Genomic DNA, 15,862 nt, shown 5'->3' on the forward strand with positions numbered 1-15,862 from the left:
ACACTGAAGATATATATGGTTCTCATTAGCTTCCATTTATGGATTGCTTTTTACCACCCATGTGAATCCATCTATTTTACAGAGCATGGCTGTTTCATTTAGGTACAGAGCTTTGAAAAATAATGTAGCCACAAATGCAAAATATATGGGAAGCCAACGTGAGATGTCTTCTGACAAGAAGTTGTAAATTATTTTTGAAAAAAGGTACAGCATCTGTGCTTCCTCGTAAAATCTTTAGCTGTCTTCCCACTGTGCCAAATAATAGAATACACTACAGCCTGCCCTGAAGCTGCATAAAAGACGAATAATCTCATAATTTTTAATTGCAGTCCTTTCCCTTCTCATTCTTCACTCTTCATAGATATGTTTTTTAAAATAAAGAGTTCTGTAACGCTTTATAATAAGATGGTCAGTTTGTGATGGTTAGAGGTTAACACTACCATTTAGGTATTCCAAGATGCTGACCTCACATTTAAGGTTAGTACTGAAGAAGCAAGACAGAAAAGTCTTTCTTATTACTCAGAATAAAAACATTTTAAATCATTCTCCGTCTGGTAAACCCTATGCTGTGGACTACTTCCACATTACTTTGAGAAAAGACTGACATACATCCTATATCTATCTATCTATCTATCTATCTATCTATCTATCTATCTATCTATCTTCTTGCCTTTTTACTCCACTTTTCTTCTGTCATGGAACCCAAGGTGCTGTACAAGTAGTTCCCAGATGGTCATTTAGTCATGTACTGACCAGACCAAGGCCTGCTCAGCTGCAGCAAGATGCTGGCCTCATGTGCTTTCAGAACACAACCAGGGCATCCTAAGGGTGGTGGAATTGAGTTTTATGCACATTCTCTGCCCTGAAAACAAATGCCTCAAAATGAAGCAAATGCATGTTGACACCATTCCATCACACTTCTGAATGCATGTATGTTTTCACCCTCAATCTGACATAAAACCCTTTGCTGCACTATCTAAGTATGTACTTTGTGACACTGAAACACTGTCCTGATTTTTTCTTTTCCTTTAAACTCTAAAGACACAGATGGAAAAACAGCTAAGATTCCAAATCTGTGTATTTGTGACATAAAAACACCAGTATAGTGGCAAAAGTGGTAGCCAGCTTTTAGTTTCTAAACTGTGAACTACTGGATTCGGGCATTATAGGGGTCCTGTAATAAGGAGACAGCAACAATGCCCTTGCTTGCCCCATCCTATCTGTCAAATTTCCATCGCATGGCTCCACCGCGAACATGCTATACAGGAGTATAGCAGGCTCAGCACTGCAGACCTTATTCTCCAATGCCTGAAGACAGCTGGGATCTCAATGGTGGGAGGCAGGGCAAACTGCAATCCACACAATTCTGTGAGAGCTTTCACATCTGAAAGGGCCTTGTGGGGGCTTTACAATTTGAAGTCTTACTTCCTAATCGCAAATGTTTTGGGATAACAATGGTTACTCTGTAGGAGGGAAGATTTATTTTATGATTTATAAAGTATTTATAGATATCCCCTCATATAAAATATCCAACAAAATTAGCAGCATATCCTCAGAAGTACATTTGAACATGAGAAAAGCTCTGCTGGATTAGACCAAAGCTCTGTCTAGTCCTATGGCAAATCTACCAAGACAAATGGAAAGGCAGTAGCTTTCTTTTGCTGTTGTTCCCCATTGATTTGGGGATACTATATAGCCATCATGACTAGTAGCCATTGATAGCTATATCATTCCGGAATTTGTCTAATCTTGTTTAAAAGCTATCTGTTGTGGGCTATCATTGCATCTTGTAGAAGTGAATTCCATAGTCAACTATTCACTTTATGAAAAAGTACTTTCCCCTTTTACAATTATTTCACTATTGAGATACCTTGGGGTATTAAAAACAGGTTTTGAGACTGGGCTCTTGGTCATATTGTTATTAAAATGGGATTCCTGGAAAAGTCATGAATATATCAGGGAGAGGGGGAGGTAAGAGTGTAAAAGTCCTGAACCATGCACTAAAGTGTTGAGTATTTAAAATGCTCCTTTTCTTGTACCTCCTTCATAGGTTATTTGATGGAGAATACAATGGCAACAAAATGGTTCACTGAGCACAAGATATTCATTCACTACTATGCAACAAACAGAAGTGGAGTGGAAAGATGTTGCTACTGCACTCTAATTTGGAAGCAGGAATAGACTGCAGATTCCTATTTTATAGGTTGCATGCTTTTGTCTTATTTCTGCCCATGTCACTCAGGTGTATCAACAGCCCTCTGGTTATCTCACACCACCCCAACAAGTCTCCAAGAAATCATAGCTAAAGGTTGTAATACATTGCTGCAGAGAAGATGCTGATAATATATCCATCTCTAAGAGGACAACTTATAGGCCTCTGGTCAATTGCTAACATCAACTGATATCGCTAACATCACCATTACTTTCTTTGGTGAGGCACAATTGGATGATTTTGTTTCCCTTGTCAGAAATAGGATCCAGTGCTAACTGCAGCAGTACAAGCAATAGCTTGTGCCCCCAAAATTAATGTACATCAATAGAATTGGGCTGTAGCAGTCAAGCTTATAATGCCTTAGTTTTGAGGTAAACCTGTTTTTTCCTGTGTCTTCATACCATAGAAAGCCCATTATATTATTTGTGCAAGGCTGCAGTGCTAACTGAAACAAGCAACAAGTTCCCCAGATTTGACAGTAAGCTAAGCTAATGTTCTGCTGAAGTTTCCCCCCTATCTTGTGGGGTCAGTGGATGTCTTGAAGTATTACCTTATTTCTAATAAATCTGTTTTGACAGCTGTTCGAGGTGTGGAGCCAGTGAGCCACCTGCAAATTTAGAAATGTCAGCCTCAGCTATTCAAATAGACAACTGGACTAAATGGAGAAGTTCCTGCACAAACATGCCTGGCTAAAAACAGGCAGATGTAATGAGTATTTTAAACAAGATTTCTGCAGATGCCAGCCATGGGTGATATGGGGCAAACTTCTTTAAAAGCCAGTAGAGGCTTTAAAAATCAGCAGGACAAAGACAGAAAGTGAATGATCTAGTTATTTCTCTGCAGTTGGACCTACTGGCCTCTGAAGAGCCACAGTCTTGGATTTTTGAGATAAACAAAACCAAACCCCATGAGCAAGGGGTTATGTTGAGACAAGTACAGAAGTAGGCATTCTTGCGGACAGAATAGTTAGGTGGTGTTACCCCGATTTTTGGAGGATGTCTGTGGATGAAGATATAGATACGACAAAAATCCAATCTTTTGTTAATTGTTTTCAGAGGGAGCACCTGTGACATTGTGAGACTCTTATAGTCCTATCCTATGGTTACCCTGGTAAATATGTTTTTAGGGCAGGCCACTACAACTGCCATCCTAGCACAATATCATAACATGCAATGTTGCAATAGTATTGCAAGCTGCACAAGTATGTGTTAAAACTGGACTAAGGACAATAACCATACAGCCAAAGATGTTCCCTGGCACAGAAGTGGAGCATGTGGGAGAGAGACAGCGTAGGGGTCTGGTAGAACTGGGCTCCTAACCTGGGTAATCCAGTTTGCCCCTTTGACTGCAGAGCCCTATTATGAATACTGCTTCTTGGTAATACTGGAATATTGGGAGAATAAAATGCTGAGATGCTTCCGCTTAGGTATTTAGTGCAGCATTGCTATGTTTTGTTAATTCACTTTTTATGGGGTGTGTGCATGATGTTGCCATCCAGTCATTGCCATCCTAGTTCTTTTGCCCTTTCTCACAAAACAAAAAGTTTGAAAAATAAGAGAGTGGTACAATCTCCATAGCTGTAAATGACCCCTTTTTGCAATTCTATCTTTTTAAAATGATGGGGTTCTTATGTGGGTAGGGATGTAGTGGACAGAGGAACCTATTAAGCTTAGCACACACATACTGTACTTTCTGTGTGGGCAGTGCAGCTATTTTATTACCCCCTTTTTAAAAACCAATTTTATAGTCAAAAATTATTTCAATGCTATTAAAAACACACACATAACAGTGAAATACCACTTAAATGAAAGGTTGTTATAACATTATGATGCTATAAATGCATTTTTTAAAGTTGTGGGTGAACATATCAGACGACACAGCAATTTCTCCAAAGCATCTCTTTATTTGTAACCTGGAACAGAACTGGACTGAAGGGCTCAGTCAGCCTGCTTATATAGAGCTCCAGAACCTTGTTACTGTAACAACTTTCTAAAACTATCCAATCATTGAATGTCACTTTCGATCCTTCATTTGCATAACTATCTACAGTATGCATCCAATTACTGAACGTCACTTTCAATCCTTCATTTGCATAACTATCTACAGTATCCCCCTGCTGGCCCAGGGGGAGAACTTCAGTACATAACAGGAAATACAAAAACCCTTTTGAGCAGCTGCCATTTTAGCAAGATGGTTAATGGTGTTGATCTTAATCAGTATTATTTTAAAATTATATATTCTGGGTGGGATTCACCTAACAAATACAGTCAACAGAAGCCCTCTGCAGGGGCTTCCATTTGCGCATTTAGGTTTCCCCCACCTTCTTCCCCACTAAATTTGCTTGGGTTGCCCAGAAAATCCCGCAAAACAGCTTGCAGTGTGAGGGGGCATAGTTCCACCTGACAGGATGATATGTTCACATCAACAAAATGTTCAGCATAGAGTGATGTTGAATTCCATCCTTTGTTAATTATTCTTTTAATGACTAGAACTACACACACCGCAAACAGCCACAAATACAACCACAATTTCATCATTCCTCCTTCCTAGTTCAGTATCCTTTAATATAAATATGCTAATATAGGCGGCCCCTCCGGTCTCTTTGGGGCTTCCTCTGCCCTCTATGAAGTCCTCTTTGGGCTCCAAGGAGGGTCTCTTTGTGAGCCACAAGGATTCTCCAGCTCTCTCTCACCATTTGCTGGTTTGAATCTATTTATTTAATTATTCTCGGCACCACGCATATACGCAGTCTCATGTGAGTCAATCGTGTGTAAGTAGGATGTGAGTCAATCGTGTGTAAGTTGGTGGATATTTCCACCAAATTTGCCACACATCTGTTTTATAGTATTTATACCTCCAGCATTCAGCTTATCATTAGAGTTTTGTAATGCTATAATATAATAAGGTCATAATACTCTAAACCCACACATTATCAAACTCCTTTCTGGTCACCGCCTTTAATCGCCTTTCTAACCAACTTTGATTTTCATCATTGTGTTGTTACAATACAGCAGCATTTTCATTTAAGTGGTGTTTGACTATTCTTATATATATCTGATCATTTCCTGAGGCTGATGGGAGTTGTAATATGACAATATCTGGTGGGTACCACATTAGCTACCCCTGACATGCACCAAAAGTATAACTTTTCCATGTTTGGGACAACAGAAGCAAATTTGTGATATTGGTAATGTTAAGCAATGAGCACAGTTGTGCACTTGTGCACATGTCTCCTTTATTTCCAATACACTATTTTTTTCTTTTATGTCCATTTATCGGGTCAAATGCTTTCCTTTTAACACTTATATTAAGAAGATTCTTTTTTCAAATAGACAGCATTGACTTCACAGGAAACTTAGGAAATATAGCTTCCCCTTATTTTCTACTTTGATATATTAACACACACCTTTTTTTAATTAACAGCTACCACTAAACTTAGTTCTAACCAATACAAATGCATTCCTTTTTGAACACTGATGTACTGATTTATTTATTTTTTTACTCTTTAGCATATGGATACCAGTTTTTGTCAGTTACAAGCAGCTACAGCTTGTGTGGCACTCACCACAGCATCTACTCAGACAAAAGAAGGTACTTAAAGAGTAAGCCAGGAAGTGAGGGAAACGGCAGGAAGTAACATCATTTTGGCCACAGTGTGGATATATTAATAGAGCCCTGGGCTCTCCTAGCATACACATCACACCCTTCAACAACATGAATTCCATCTAATTAATCTAGAAGCTTCATTTTTTTGTTTCCACAGGTTCATGCCACAGTTGGCAACTTACAATACATATTTTCAGTCATTGTGAAAGAGGAGAGCAATTATATTTATCAAACACAGCAGGAGGCTTACACTATCTCAGACACCAAGTTTGAGTTACAGGGCCAATATATTTATCCTGGTCCAACTGGGTTGATGAGCTAATACCTTGAGTGTTTAGTGTAATGTTTTATTTGTTTTATTTTGCAGTAAATTAACTTTTGAATACAGGCAGCTCCAGGAATTGCCACTGGTGCCAGCAAGCAGATGCATGAGTGTTTCATGCTTCTACTGTGCTTCTACTGTAATGTCCAAGATGTACATGCACCTAAAGAGTGAGCAGAGAAACTGACCAAGAAAGGAATTAACTATTTTGCAAAAGAATTCAAACTCTATTTGAAATAATAACAGATCAACCAACTAATATTGTATTAAAAGGGAGGGAGGAGCTGAATCAAGAAAAAAATTAATGAGTTGGAAATGAGTTTTTGACCCATTTCCAGTTCATTAGTGCCTTCTGAACCCTCTCCAGAATTTACAAAAGCCACTGCTGTAGTTTGCCTCAACCATTTAAGCCAATTACAGACTGCAGGGAGAAGTGCTCATATAAAAGTTAACTTGGGGTTCATTATACTTGCATTCCATTAGACATTCCTAATTGCTGTCAGAACTTATTTGGTTGCTTTTTGACTGCAGTGTATAATTGCTAATGCTTATCATATTCATATCACACAATTAGCATATTAATGTTGCTATATTTGATACATTTAAAACAGAACATTGCAAAAGAAGCACAACAGAAAAAGTAAACACAATGGAACAAACTATAGTAAATAACGATTGTGGTTTTGGTCTTACCTATGTTTAAATTCTTTATTTCTTTATAGGAAAGAAACAGAAAAGAAAGAGGGGGGAAAGGAGAACAGTTAGCTGAAGTAAAGGCTATAAAGCAAACATAACATTTTATCTTATGCGACAAGAAGACATGGCAAAGGAAACCTCTTTTTAGCTTTAGCCTTAGGTTAATTTAAGGATGAAGCACAACAGTCACAAGATAGTTCCCTGCTGGAATAGCCCCTCAAGGCATTTTTTTTTGTAAGAAACTTTCTGGATCACTGAAAAAACGTCATGTGTAAAACCGTCCTGTCTTTTATACTGACAGTGAAAAGAGTTGGCAGCTGCCTGTCAGCAGGCTTGATGCAGTGTAGGCCTGACAAAAGTGAAATGTGCTAATATCCTTTCCATTCAAACAATTGAACCACAAGAGTTTTTAAACCCTGAGCCCATCTCTACTTTGCAACTGGCTTTCCTCTTTAGTCCCTAAAATTGTCACTTAAGGCAGGTTTGACTGTCAGTGCAGTTATTCATCTTATGTGCTGTCTAACTGAGCAGAAGTGCTGTTTTATAACAGAGCAAAGCGACACTGAGCTTTGTAAATTCACACAGTATTAATCAGTGTTTATCTCAGCACTGTAAGATGAGATTTTATATTAAATTTTAGGGTCAGGATGTATATATATATATCACACATATATGTGCATACATATGCCAATACTAATACCAATACCTATTTATCTTGCAATGTTTGTAAGCCATGCTGTGGGATGCCTGTTTTGCTATATACATGAGAACAAAAGTTGAGCCCTTTCAAATCAATCACTGGGTTAGTGCAGTCCAGAATCCTATTTCTTACAGTAACCACAACTAGATACTTCAAAGTAGCCTACAATCAAGACATAACAGCAACAAATTCCAGGAAATGGTATTCAGTGGCATACTGAAACGTGACTGTGCTCATTATGTTATCAGGCAGTTATATGTGATCACACTTTCAATCACATTTGCCTCTGCAAAAGTTTCAGCTGTCTTGGTCATACTGCTGCGTTTAAAACAGCTGCACGACCCATAATTTCCTTCTAAAATCCTTTAATTTTTCATACAACAAATGTTTCATTTTGGGGAGTTTTGCCCTGCTTTTGTTGCACTATAGAGCAAGATTACCTCTCCAGACAGGAGTAATGCAGTAACACCTGGGAAGGACTGCAGAACAACCAACAAAGAGGAACTATATGTGGATGATTCAGTTATAAATCCACCACTAATACACTGTTATTGTGTCAATCACGTGTTGCAGAATACACCTGCCCAAAAACCACCAGTCTGGAGGAACCCTAAATATAACTATCCATCTTGTGTATGGGGGAGGAGCCCATCTGATTCCAGGTGGCCTTAGTAGAAAATGGTGCGGCTAAACTGCTGCTTGAATTCCTACTGCAATCCTTGGAAGAAGGGATAAGGCAACTTCAAATATACTCTGATCCAGCCGCCTTCCTAAACTGAGTCATTCATGTTTACATACTAAGCTACAGTGGCAGGTAGTGCTGAAAGCAACAATGATATAGGAAAACTAGAAAGAAGGGCCAAGTTCAAAGGCATTTGTAGCGGTGCAAATAGCAGCAGAATTACCTTAATTCCAAAATGCTAGTGACATTCCTAGAAGGAAAGATGCGCCGAATGTAGTTGAAATCCCCGACAAACAGGCTTCCATCAATTCCTACCGCAAGCGCCACAGGGGCCAGAAGTTTGTTTCCTTCGGCAAGACCATTGCAACTTGGACAGGAAATGCTCCTTCGACGACCGTTTCCCATGATGCTGGAGATTACAGCAGGCTGCTGCGTTAGAAACTGATTCTCCCCACTACCTTTGTGTAGAATACCTAAGAAGAAGAAAAGCAAGGACTTACAATAATTCATAACAAATGACTGTTAAGTGGCTGAGCCAGTTTACCACTGGTGACTGTTTAGGATCCAACACATCCACTGACTCCTTTCCCCCCAGTATAGGTCCAAACCACTTTATGCTATGTCCCTTGCCCTCTTGCTTGCAGCTGCCACTAGCAACTGTTTCTTTTCACTCAGCCCTGGTCACAGCTGTTTCACTTTTTGTTCCCCTGTAGCAGGGGTGGGGAACCTATGGATGGTACTGACTACAGCAGACCCACCCATGAGGTAAGGTGAGGCAGCAGACTTCAATGTAGGTCTTTCCTCCCCCTCTTGTTCCTGATGAAGATCTTCACTCACCCCTTCTTCCTTGGCGGGGAGGTCAGCACAATTTTGTGGTTCACTTCAGAGGCCAATATTTCTTGGGCCAGCCCTGACTACAACTCCCATCATACCTGATCGCTGGCCATGCTGGCTGGGACCGATGGGAGTTGGAATAAAACACTTTCCATTCTTGATATTTAAAGTGTGGTTTATGGTGACCTGCTTCACGTGTTGTGCACAGGGAGGTTTTGCTTGTGTGTGTGAATGAACATTTAAACATGAAACCTGCCACACGTGTCTCAAAGAACTTGATGATCCTTGGGGTCCCTTTGAACTCTAGAATTTATGAAAGTGATAAAGTGCAAGAAAACCTTTGCCGCTTGAATCCTTGCACAAAGTGGCCCCAAGAAGCACTTTTAGGAGAACTATACACCTCACAAATTGTAGAAATAAGAATATGCATGGTGAGGTGTAGAAGGGAAGAGAATATCAATATTATATTCCATTCTTATATGGAGCTTCTGGTGGTCTCCCATTAATGGAGGAATTACCGTATTTTTCACTCTATAGGACGCACTTTTTCCCTTCTAGAAAGTAAGGGAAAATGTGTGTGTGTCTTATGGAACGAATGCAGGTTGCACGGTTAAGCCCAAAGCCAGAACAGGGAGATGGAGTGCTGCGCAGCACTCTGTCTCGCTGTTCTAGCTTGGGGATGGCTGCGCAAAGCCTCCGTAGGGCAGTGGGGTGCCTTCACCCCGCTGCCCTGCGGAGGCTTCAAAGGCTGTCCCCGAAGCCAGAACAGCGAGACGGAGCGCTGCGCAGCCCTCAGTCTCACTGTTCTAGCTTGGGGGTGGCTGCGCAAAGCCTCCGCAGGGCAGCGGGGTGCCTTCACCCCGCTGTTCTGCAGAGGCTTCAAAGGAAGCCTTTGGAGCACAGCAGGACCTCGCGCTGCGCTCCAAAGGCTTCGGGTTCCTTTCGCTGAAGCCAGGAGAGTCTTGCCTTTGGAGCGCAGCGGGACCTTGCACTCCAAATGTTTTGGGTTTCGTTTGCTGAAGCCGGGAGAGCAAGACTCTCTTGTCTTCAACAGAGAGGGAGAGCTGCGCAGCGCCCCTTCAGCGAAGCAGGAGGAGAAATGGAAGGGGCTCCGTTTCTCCTGCCGCTTCGCTGAAGGGGTGCTGAGCAGAGAGGGGGAGATTTTTTTTTCTTGTTCTCCCCCTCTAAAGCAAGGTGCGTCCTATGGTCGGGTGCGTCCTATAGAGCGAAAAATACGGTAGGTTTCTATTTGCCTTTCACAGTTTCTTAGTTTCATAAATGCTGCAATGGCAAAGTCAGTGAATTTGTGTTCCCTTGCCCGCTGGCCACCCAGCAACCTATCTGCTATCACTTCTCATTCCAGGCGTTCTGTGCAAGGTGGTCTTGGATATCAGCTGCATCCAGTGCTGCCTTGCAGCAGTTAATACTGTTCGCAAGGTCTAGTGTGGCAGCTGCTGCTTGTGTGGACTTCTAGCCGCTAATGTAATACAAAAAGGCCAAAGGCACTGGCCAAAGGCAGACAGAGAACTCTCAATATATTTCAACTGTTTGCTGCAGTGTGCTTTAAACCAGTCAATGAACACCATATATAATGCTTATGGTTGGCATGCAAATAATCGCTTGTGTGAGTACCACCCATCAGATGTCAGCACAAGCACTCCTTGATATTCTGGAGGCAACCATGAGAATAGGGCTTGCACCCAAAGCTTAAACACATATTAAAATTGGTGAACTTACCACTTTTTATATTAAGCACATGATGTTTTTCCAAAGACCAGCCCCCTAGATTTGAGGGGTCAAGTTCAAATCCTTGGAGCAGGGAAGTTCTTTTCTCCCATAAAATCAGACTAGGACAGGTCTCATACTCAAATCCCACAGATACTGAAAAATATGTATCAATAATCAGTGATTGTGAATGATTTGTCCTCTACCACAAACTACTGTTCCCAATATATTATCTTTTATTCTGAATTAAATTCAGATAACTGACTGCAGTTGACTGAAAAACTTGATTCACTTATACCCAGGGGAACTATAGATCCTGATAGTTTGGGGAAGGGGTGGGAGCAAATGACTGTTTTAATGAGGGAGAAATAGGGGGGAAGTCAGTTATGATGAAAAGGCTAGATTCTATTTTTAATTAACTGGCTGTTCAGCACTGACTGTATTCAATATATATGCTCAATACAGTATGTGATTATGAAAAAAGTGAAAAAGAGTGTTAATACATTAACTGATGCACTAAATATACAGTAGTGAGATTTCTTCATGTGAAGACCTTTAGAAATTATAAATTGCAATCGATCACTCCTACCAAATTGACTTTGCCCTTGCTCCAAATTTAACATGAACCTATTTATTGTTTACTGTAATAGTTATTTATGGAATCTGAAGAAGCCACCCATTATGTGGTACCAAACGGGTTTGCCACTGCACTTTTACTGAGAAAAAAGCCACAGTCCACACTGGCTTCCTGATATTTCTTGTGGTAAGCACAGTGCATAATATATATTTTTAATGCACACACGAACAGTTTTGTGAGTATATATTAAAACACTGAGTTCCTTACATATATATTTTTTACCAGAAAGCTTGTGTGTTGTAGTGGATGGAAAGTCAAACTAGGCCTAATAGAAACTGGATGCAATGCATCGTTCAGGAATGAAGCTCAGTTGTGGCCTAATGAAGTTCTCTCTAAGCTTCATCTAGCTCACTGTATGAGGAAAACATGTAAACTGTCCTAAGCTCCTCCAAAATACAAATATGATAAATCAATAAACAAGCTAAGTATTATCTTCGAACACACAAAGGACACATGTGACATCAGTTATGCTGTAATGGCTTTTTTTTCCAGATGAAATTTAAGATACTGCTGTTAGCATAACAGCCAATACTTAAAACCCGCAAAATGTGAATCTGATGGCTTACCTACAGCATCTGAGAGCCCATAAACCTTCTGGCCATAAGCATCTGTTTTGTCCCAAATAAAAGTGTAAGCCAAGTTGGGAGATGCTTGAAATGACTTTTGAAAAAGATGTCCTTCCACTGCAACCATCAGATGTACTTTAATTAAGTTCAGAGGCACAAGTGATTGTGTCATGGTGATCTTAAGCAAAGATTTGTATCCAGCAGTACGGGAACTCAGATAGCAGAGTTTTATGTTGGAGCCTGGGACTTCAATTTCTTCATGAAGAACCTGAGTGAGAACGCAAAGCACACTTCAAATATGCACCGGAAGAGAGTTTTTAAAAAAAAAATAATAAAAAAAGATATATCATGTGTTTTATTTCAAGACTGATGACTTTTTGCTGCTGAGATGTTTTAATCTGGTCTTCCTGCAATGGCCCAATTTAAAGTAAGATTTCTGGATATTTTGGTCACTTTTATAGTTTATTTTTTTTAAAAAACCACACTTCTGGTAGATGTGTAAAAAGGAAACACATGTTGTCAGCAAGGACAGACACAAGTCTGACACGTATTTGTTTCGTTACTACAATAATTCTATGTACATGAAATACTCATGCCTGTCTTTATGGATGTGATTAAGACTTTCGCCTCCAGAAGTTTTGTACCCAATTTTGTTCAGAAATGCAATGTCAGAAATGGCCACAAAGAATGTCTAGACAAGCATTTCACCATTTCAAGTCCAAATTAAAGATTTTAATCTGATTTAAACATTATGCAGCAGCAACATTTACTGTATTTATATTAGTGTTTGATGAATACCAAATATGCGAAGGGTTGAGCGTCTCCCCATGCCAGTGAGCCCTGGCCAGCCATGGCCCCCAACTTGTGCCTGCTATATATTCTGAAGTATTTGGATATGTGTGTCTCCCCCTTCACACTTTCGGCACGATCACCTGCTTGTGGCTGTTTTTACATTCATGCTTGATACCTGAGTCTCTGGAACAATGGGGTTTCGGCCAGGAGCATCACTGAAGAATGTGGAGAGTGGAGATGAGATTATAACTGGATCAGGCCGGATAAAACCACTTAAATCACAGCTAGGAATGGAATTCTCTTCAGTCTTCATTGCAAGTGTATCCATGGCATAGAAGCTGTTCCATGGCAGCCATACTGTCCTCTCTTGGCTCATGAATGGTGCTCGCTCAAAGTGTAGAGTTAGAGATGCTCCTCCATTCGCAATCAAGTCAAACCTAGTAAAGTTTGAAGTTCACATCAGGAATAATTCTAGAGTGAGACAAGGGAATAGGCCAGCCTTTACCAACTTGGTGCCCCCCCCCCAGATTATTGGTCATGCTGGCTGAGATTGGGAGTTGTAGTCCAAAACATCTTGAGGTCACCAGGTTTGGTAAGGCTAGAACAGACAATGAAACGTAGGAGAGTATCGAATAATGAATGATCAAGACCTGTTGGAGGCAATTGCTGACTTAGGTTATACCTAGATCAACAACAGTTGGCTCACTGGCGGCACATCATATTAACCATCAACCCACACTGCCGTATTTATGTGAATCTAATGCACTATTGAATCTAATGTGCACCTCAATTTTTAAAACCTTGAAACCAAAAAAGTATTTGCTGGCAAATGTAAATGCCCCATCAAATCTAATGCGCACCCTAATTTCCGCAACGTAATTTGGCCTAAAAAGGTGCGCGTTACATTTGTGTAAATACGGTATATGTACAAGGTGGGGCTGTGGCATAATGCAATATCCTGCAAAAAATGTGTAGTTGCTGGTGTGACTGTAGTGCTGTATATACACTGATTCAAAAAGTTTAGGATGTAGCTGAACCTTTGAACAACAAGGGAGTGTGTTAAAAAAAGTAAATTTACACATTTATTTAGAAGGTTTCGTAGCTCATCCTTCCCTTCAAATCAGAGCACAGAGTAATTTACAACGCATGAGATTGCAGAGAAGATTAATAGATTCTTGCATCTATCTTCACTTCAACAGATGTGGGAAAATCCCTGTGCCTGATCTAACATTCTCAGAAGGGGAGTCTGAAGAACACATGCAAATAGTGGTGATGAGATGAATTCTAAGTCTTTATTGACAAAGTAAAAACTAGCAACTCGCTGCCTCCTGATGATATTCACCTGAGAACAAGACTTGCTAAAGAAGAATCAGCATGGCTCCTGTAAAAGTAAGTCTTGTCTAACAAACTTTTCAGAGTGTATTTGAGTGTCAATAAGCATGTGGGTACAGGTGATCCTGTAGACACTGTGCACTTGACCTTTCAACAATTTTTTGATCAAGTTCTTTCCCATAGTCTCTTGACAGTCATATGATAACAGGACAGGTTTTATCCTCTTATGGAACAGTTACTAGCTAAGGGACAAATAGTTCTCATGATAGAGAGATGTAGGAAGTGGGTTCCCCCATGAATCTGTATGGGAACTGGTGCTTTTTAAGTTGTTCATAAATGATGTGAAATTACAGGTGAGCAGTGAGGTGACCAAGTTTGCTGATGACACCAAATTAATCAGGGTGCTAAAAACAGATAGTAATTGTGAGGCTCTTCAAAATTGCATTAAAATGGCAAATGTGGTACAGTGTAAAGGTAAAGGTAAAGGGACCCCTGACCATTAGGTCCAGTCGTGGCCGACTCTGGGGTTGCGGCGCTCATCTCGCTTTACTGGCCGAGGGAGCCGGCATACAGCTTCCGGGTCATGTGGCCAGCATGACTAAGCCACTTCTGGTGAACCAGAGTAGCGCACGGAAATGCCGTTTACCTTCCAGCCAGAGCGGTACCTATTTATCTAGTTGCACTTTGACGTTCTTTCGAACTGCTAGGTTGGCAGGAGCAGGGACCGAGCAATGGGAGCTCACCCTGTCACGGGGATTCGAACCGCTGACCTGATCGGCAAGCCCTAGGCTCAGTGGTTTAACCCACAGTGCCACCCGCAAAACAACAACAACCCCAATTTCACATATATGCTTATGGGGTGTGAGCTGCTGATGACCAAACAGGAAAGTGATATTGTGGTGGATAGCCAGATGAAAATGATGATCTAGCACTTATGAAAAAGGTGAACTGCATATTAGGGATCATTAAGAAAGGGAAAGAAAATTAAACTGCCAATATCATAACACCTTTATACAAATATATGGTGTGACCACACTTGGTATACTGTGTACAATTCTAGTTGCTGCACTGCAAAAAAAGATATTGCAGAGCTGGAAAAGTGCAACCAAAGCTATCAAGGGGCTGGAACAAATCCCCTACAAGTGAGATCATGTGGAGATACTTAATTTAGAAAAAAGGGAGAAAGGGGAAATTATGTAAAATTATGTATAAAATTATGCATGGTGTAGGGAAAGTAGATGAAGATATGGTCTTCCTCTCATAATACTAGAACAAAGGGTCATCCACTGAAGGATTTATTTGAAGCAGCATTTATATACTGCTAAATCACAAAACATATCAAAGTGGTATACAACATTAAAAATATTAAAAAACCATACAAAGATTAAAAGCAATTTAAAAACAAATATGCTAAAAACAAGCATCAATAAACCATTGTGAGAGATGCACTCTTAATTTCCTGCATAGGCGTGGCAGAATAAAAAAAGTTTTCAGCAGGCGTTTAAAAGTTGGCATAGAAGGTGCCTGCTGAATGTCTATTGACAGTGTATTCCACAGCACCGAGCCAATGACACTAAAGGCTCAGGCTTTTTTTTTTTTTTTTACACATTGCATAGTTAAACTTTGGGACTGCAGTGGTGGCCACCAACTTGGATGGCTTTTAAAGAAAGGATCAAACAAATTCTTGGAGGACAAGAGTATCAATTATTAGTAGTAATGAAGGTTGTATTATTTTTCTATCAATGGCAGCACACCTCA

General features: G+C 40.3%; 1 protein-coding gene across 21 annotated transcripts in view; it reads right to left on the bottom strand.

The window, feature by feature from the left end:
• TENM2 (teneurin transmembrane protein 2) overlaps positions 1-15,862 on the bottom strand; it is a 709,050-nt gene that overhangs the window by 37,869 nt on the left and 655,319 nt on the right. For 15 of the 21 annotated variants that reach the window (XM_083596571.1, XM_083596570.1, XM_083596589.1 and 12 more), the window contains 6 exons: positions 12,948-13,209; positions 11,981-12,248; positions 10,790-10,933; positions 8,442-8,691; positions 6,834-6,854; positions 2,763-2,819 (listed from right to left, as the gene is read on the bottom strand). In XM_083596571.1, the coding sequence (XP_083452697.1) occupies positions 2,763-2,819; positions 6,834-6,854; positions 8,442-8,691; positions 10,790-10,933; positions 11,981-12,248; positions 12,948-13,209 (1,002 nt within the window). The remainder of the gene's footprint in view (positions 1-2,762; positions 2,820-6,833; positions 6,855-8,441; positions 8,692-10,789; positions 10,934-11,980; positions 12,249-12,947; positions 13,210-15,862) is intronic. The other 6 variants (XM_083596586.1, XM_083596585.1, XM_083596588.1 and 3 more) reach the window with 1 other exon arrangement.

The sequence above is a fragment of the Podarcis filfolensis genome, assembly GCF_964270895.1.
Source record: "Podarcis filfolensis genome assembly, chromosome: 2".
Taxonomy (NCBI): Eukaryota; Metazoa; Chordata; class Lepidosauria; order Squamata; family Lacertidae; genus Podarcis; species Podarcis filfolensis.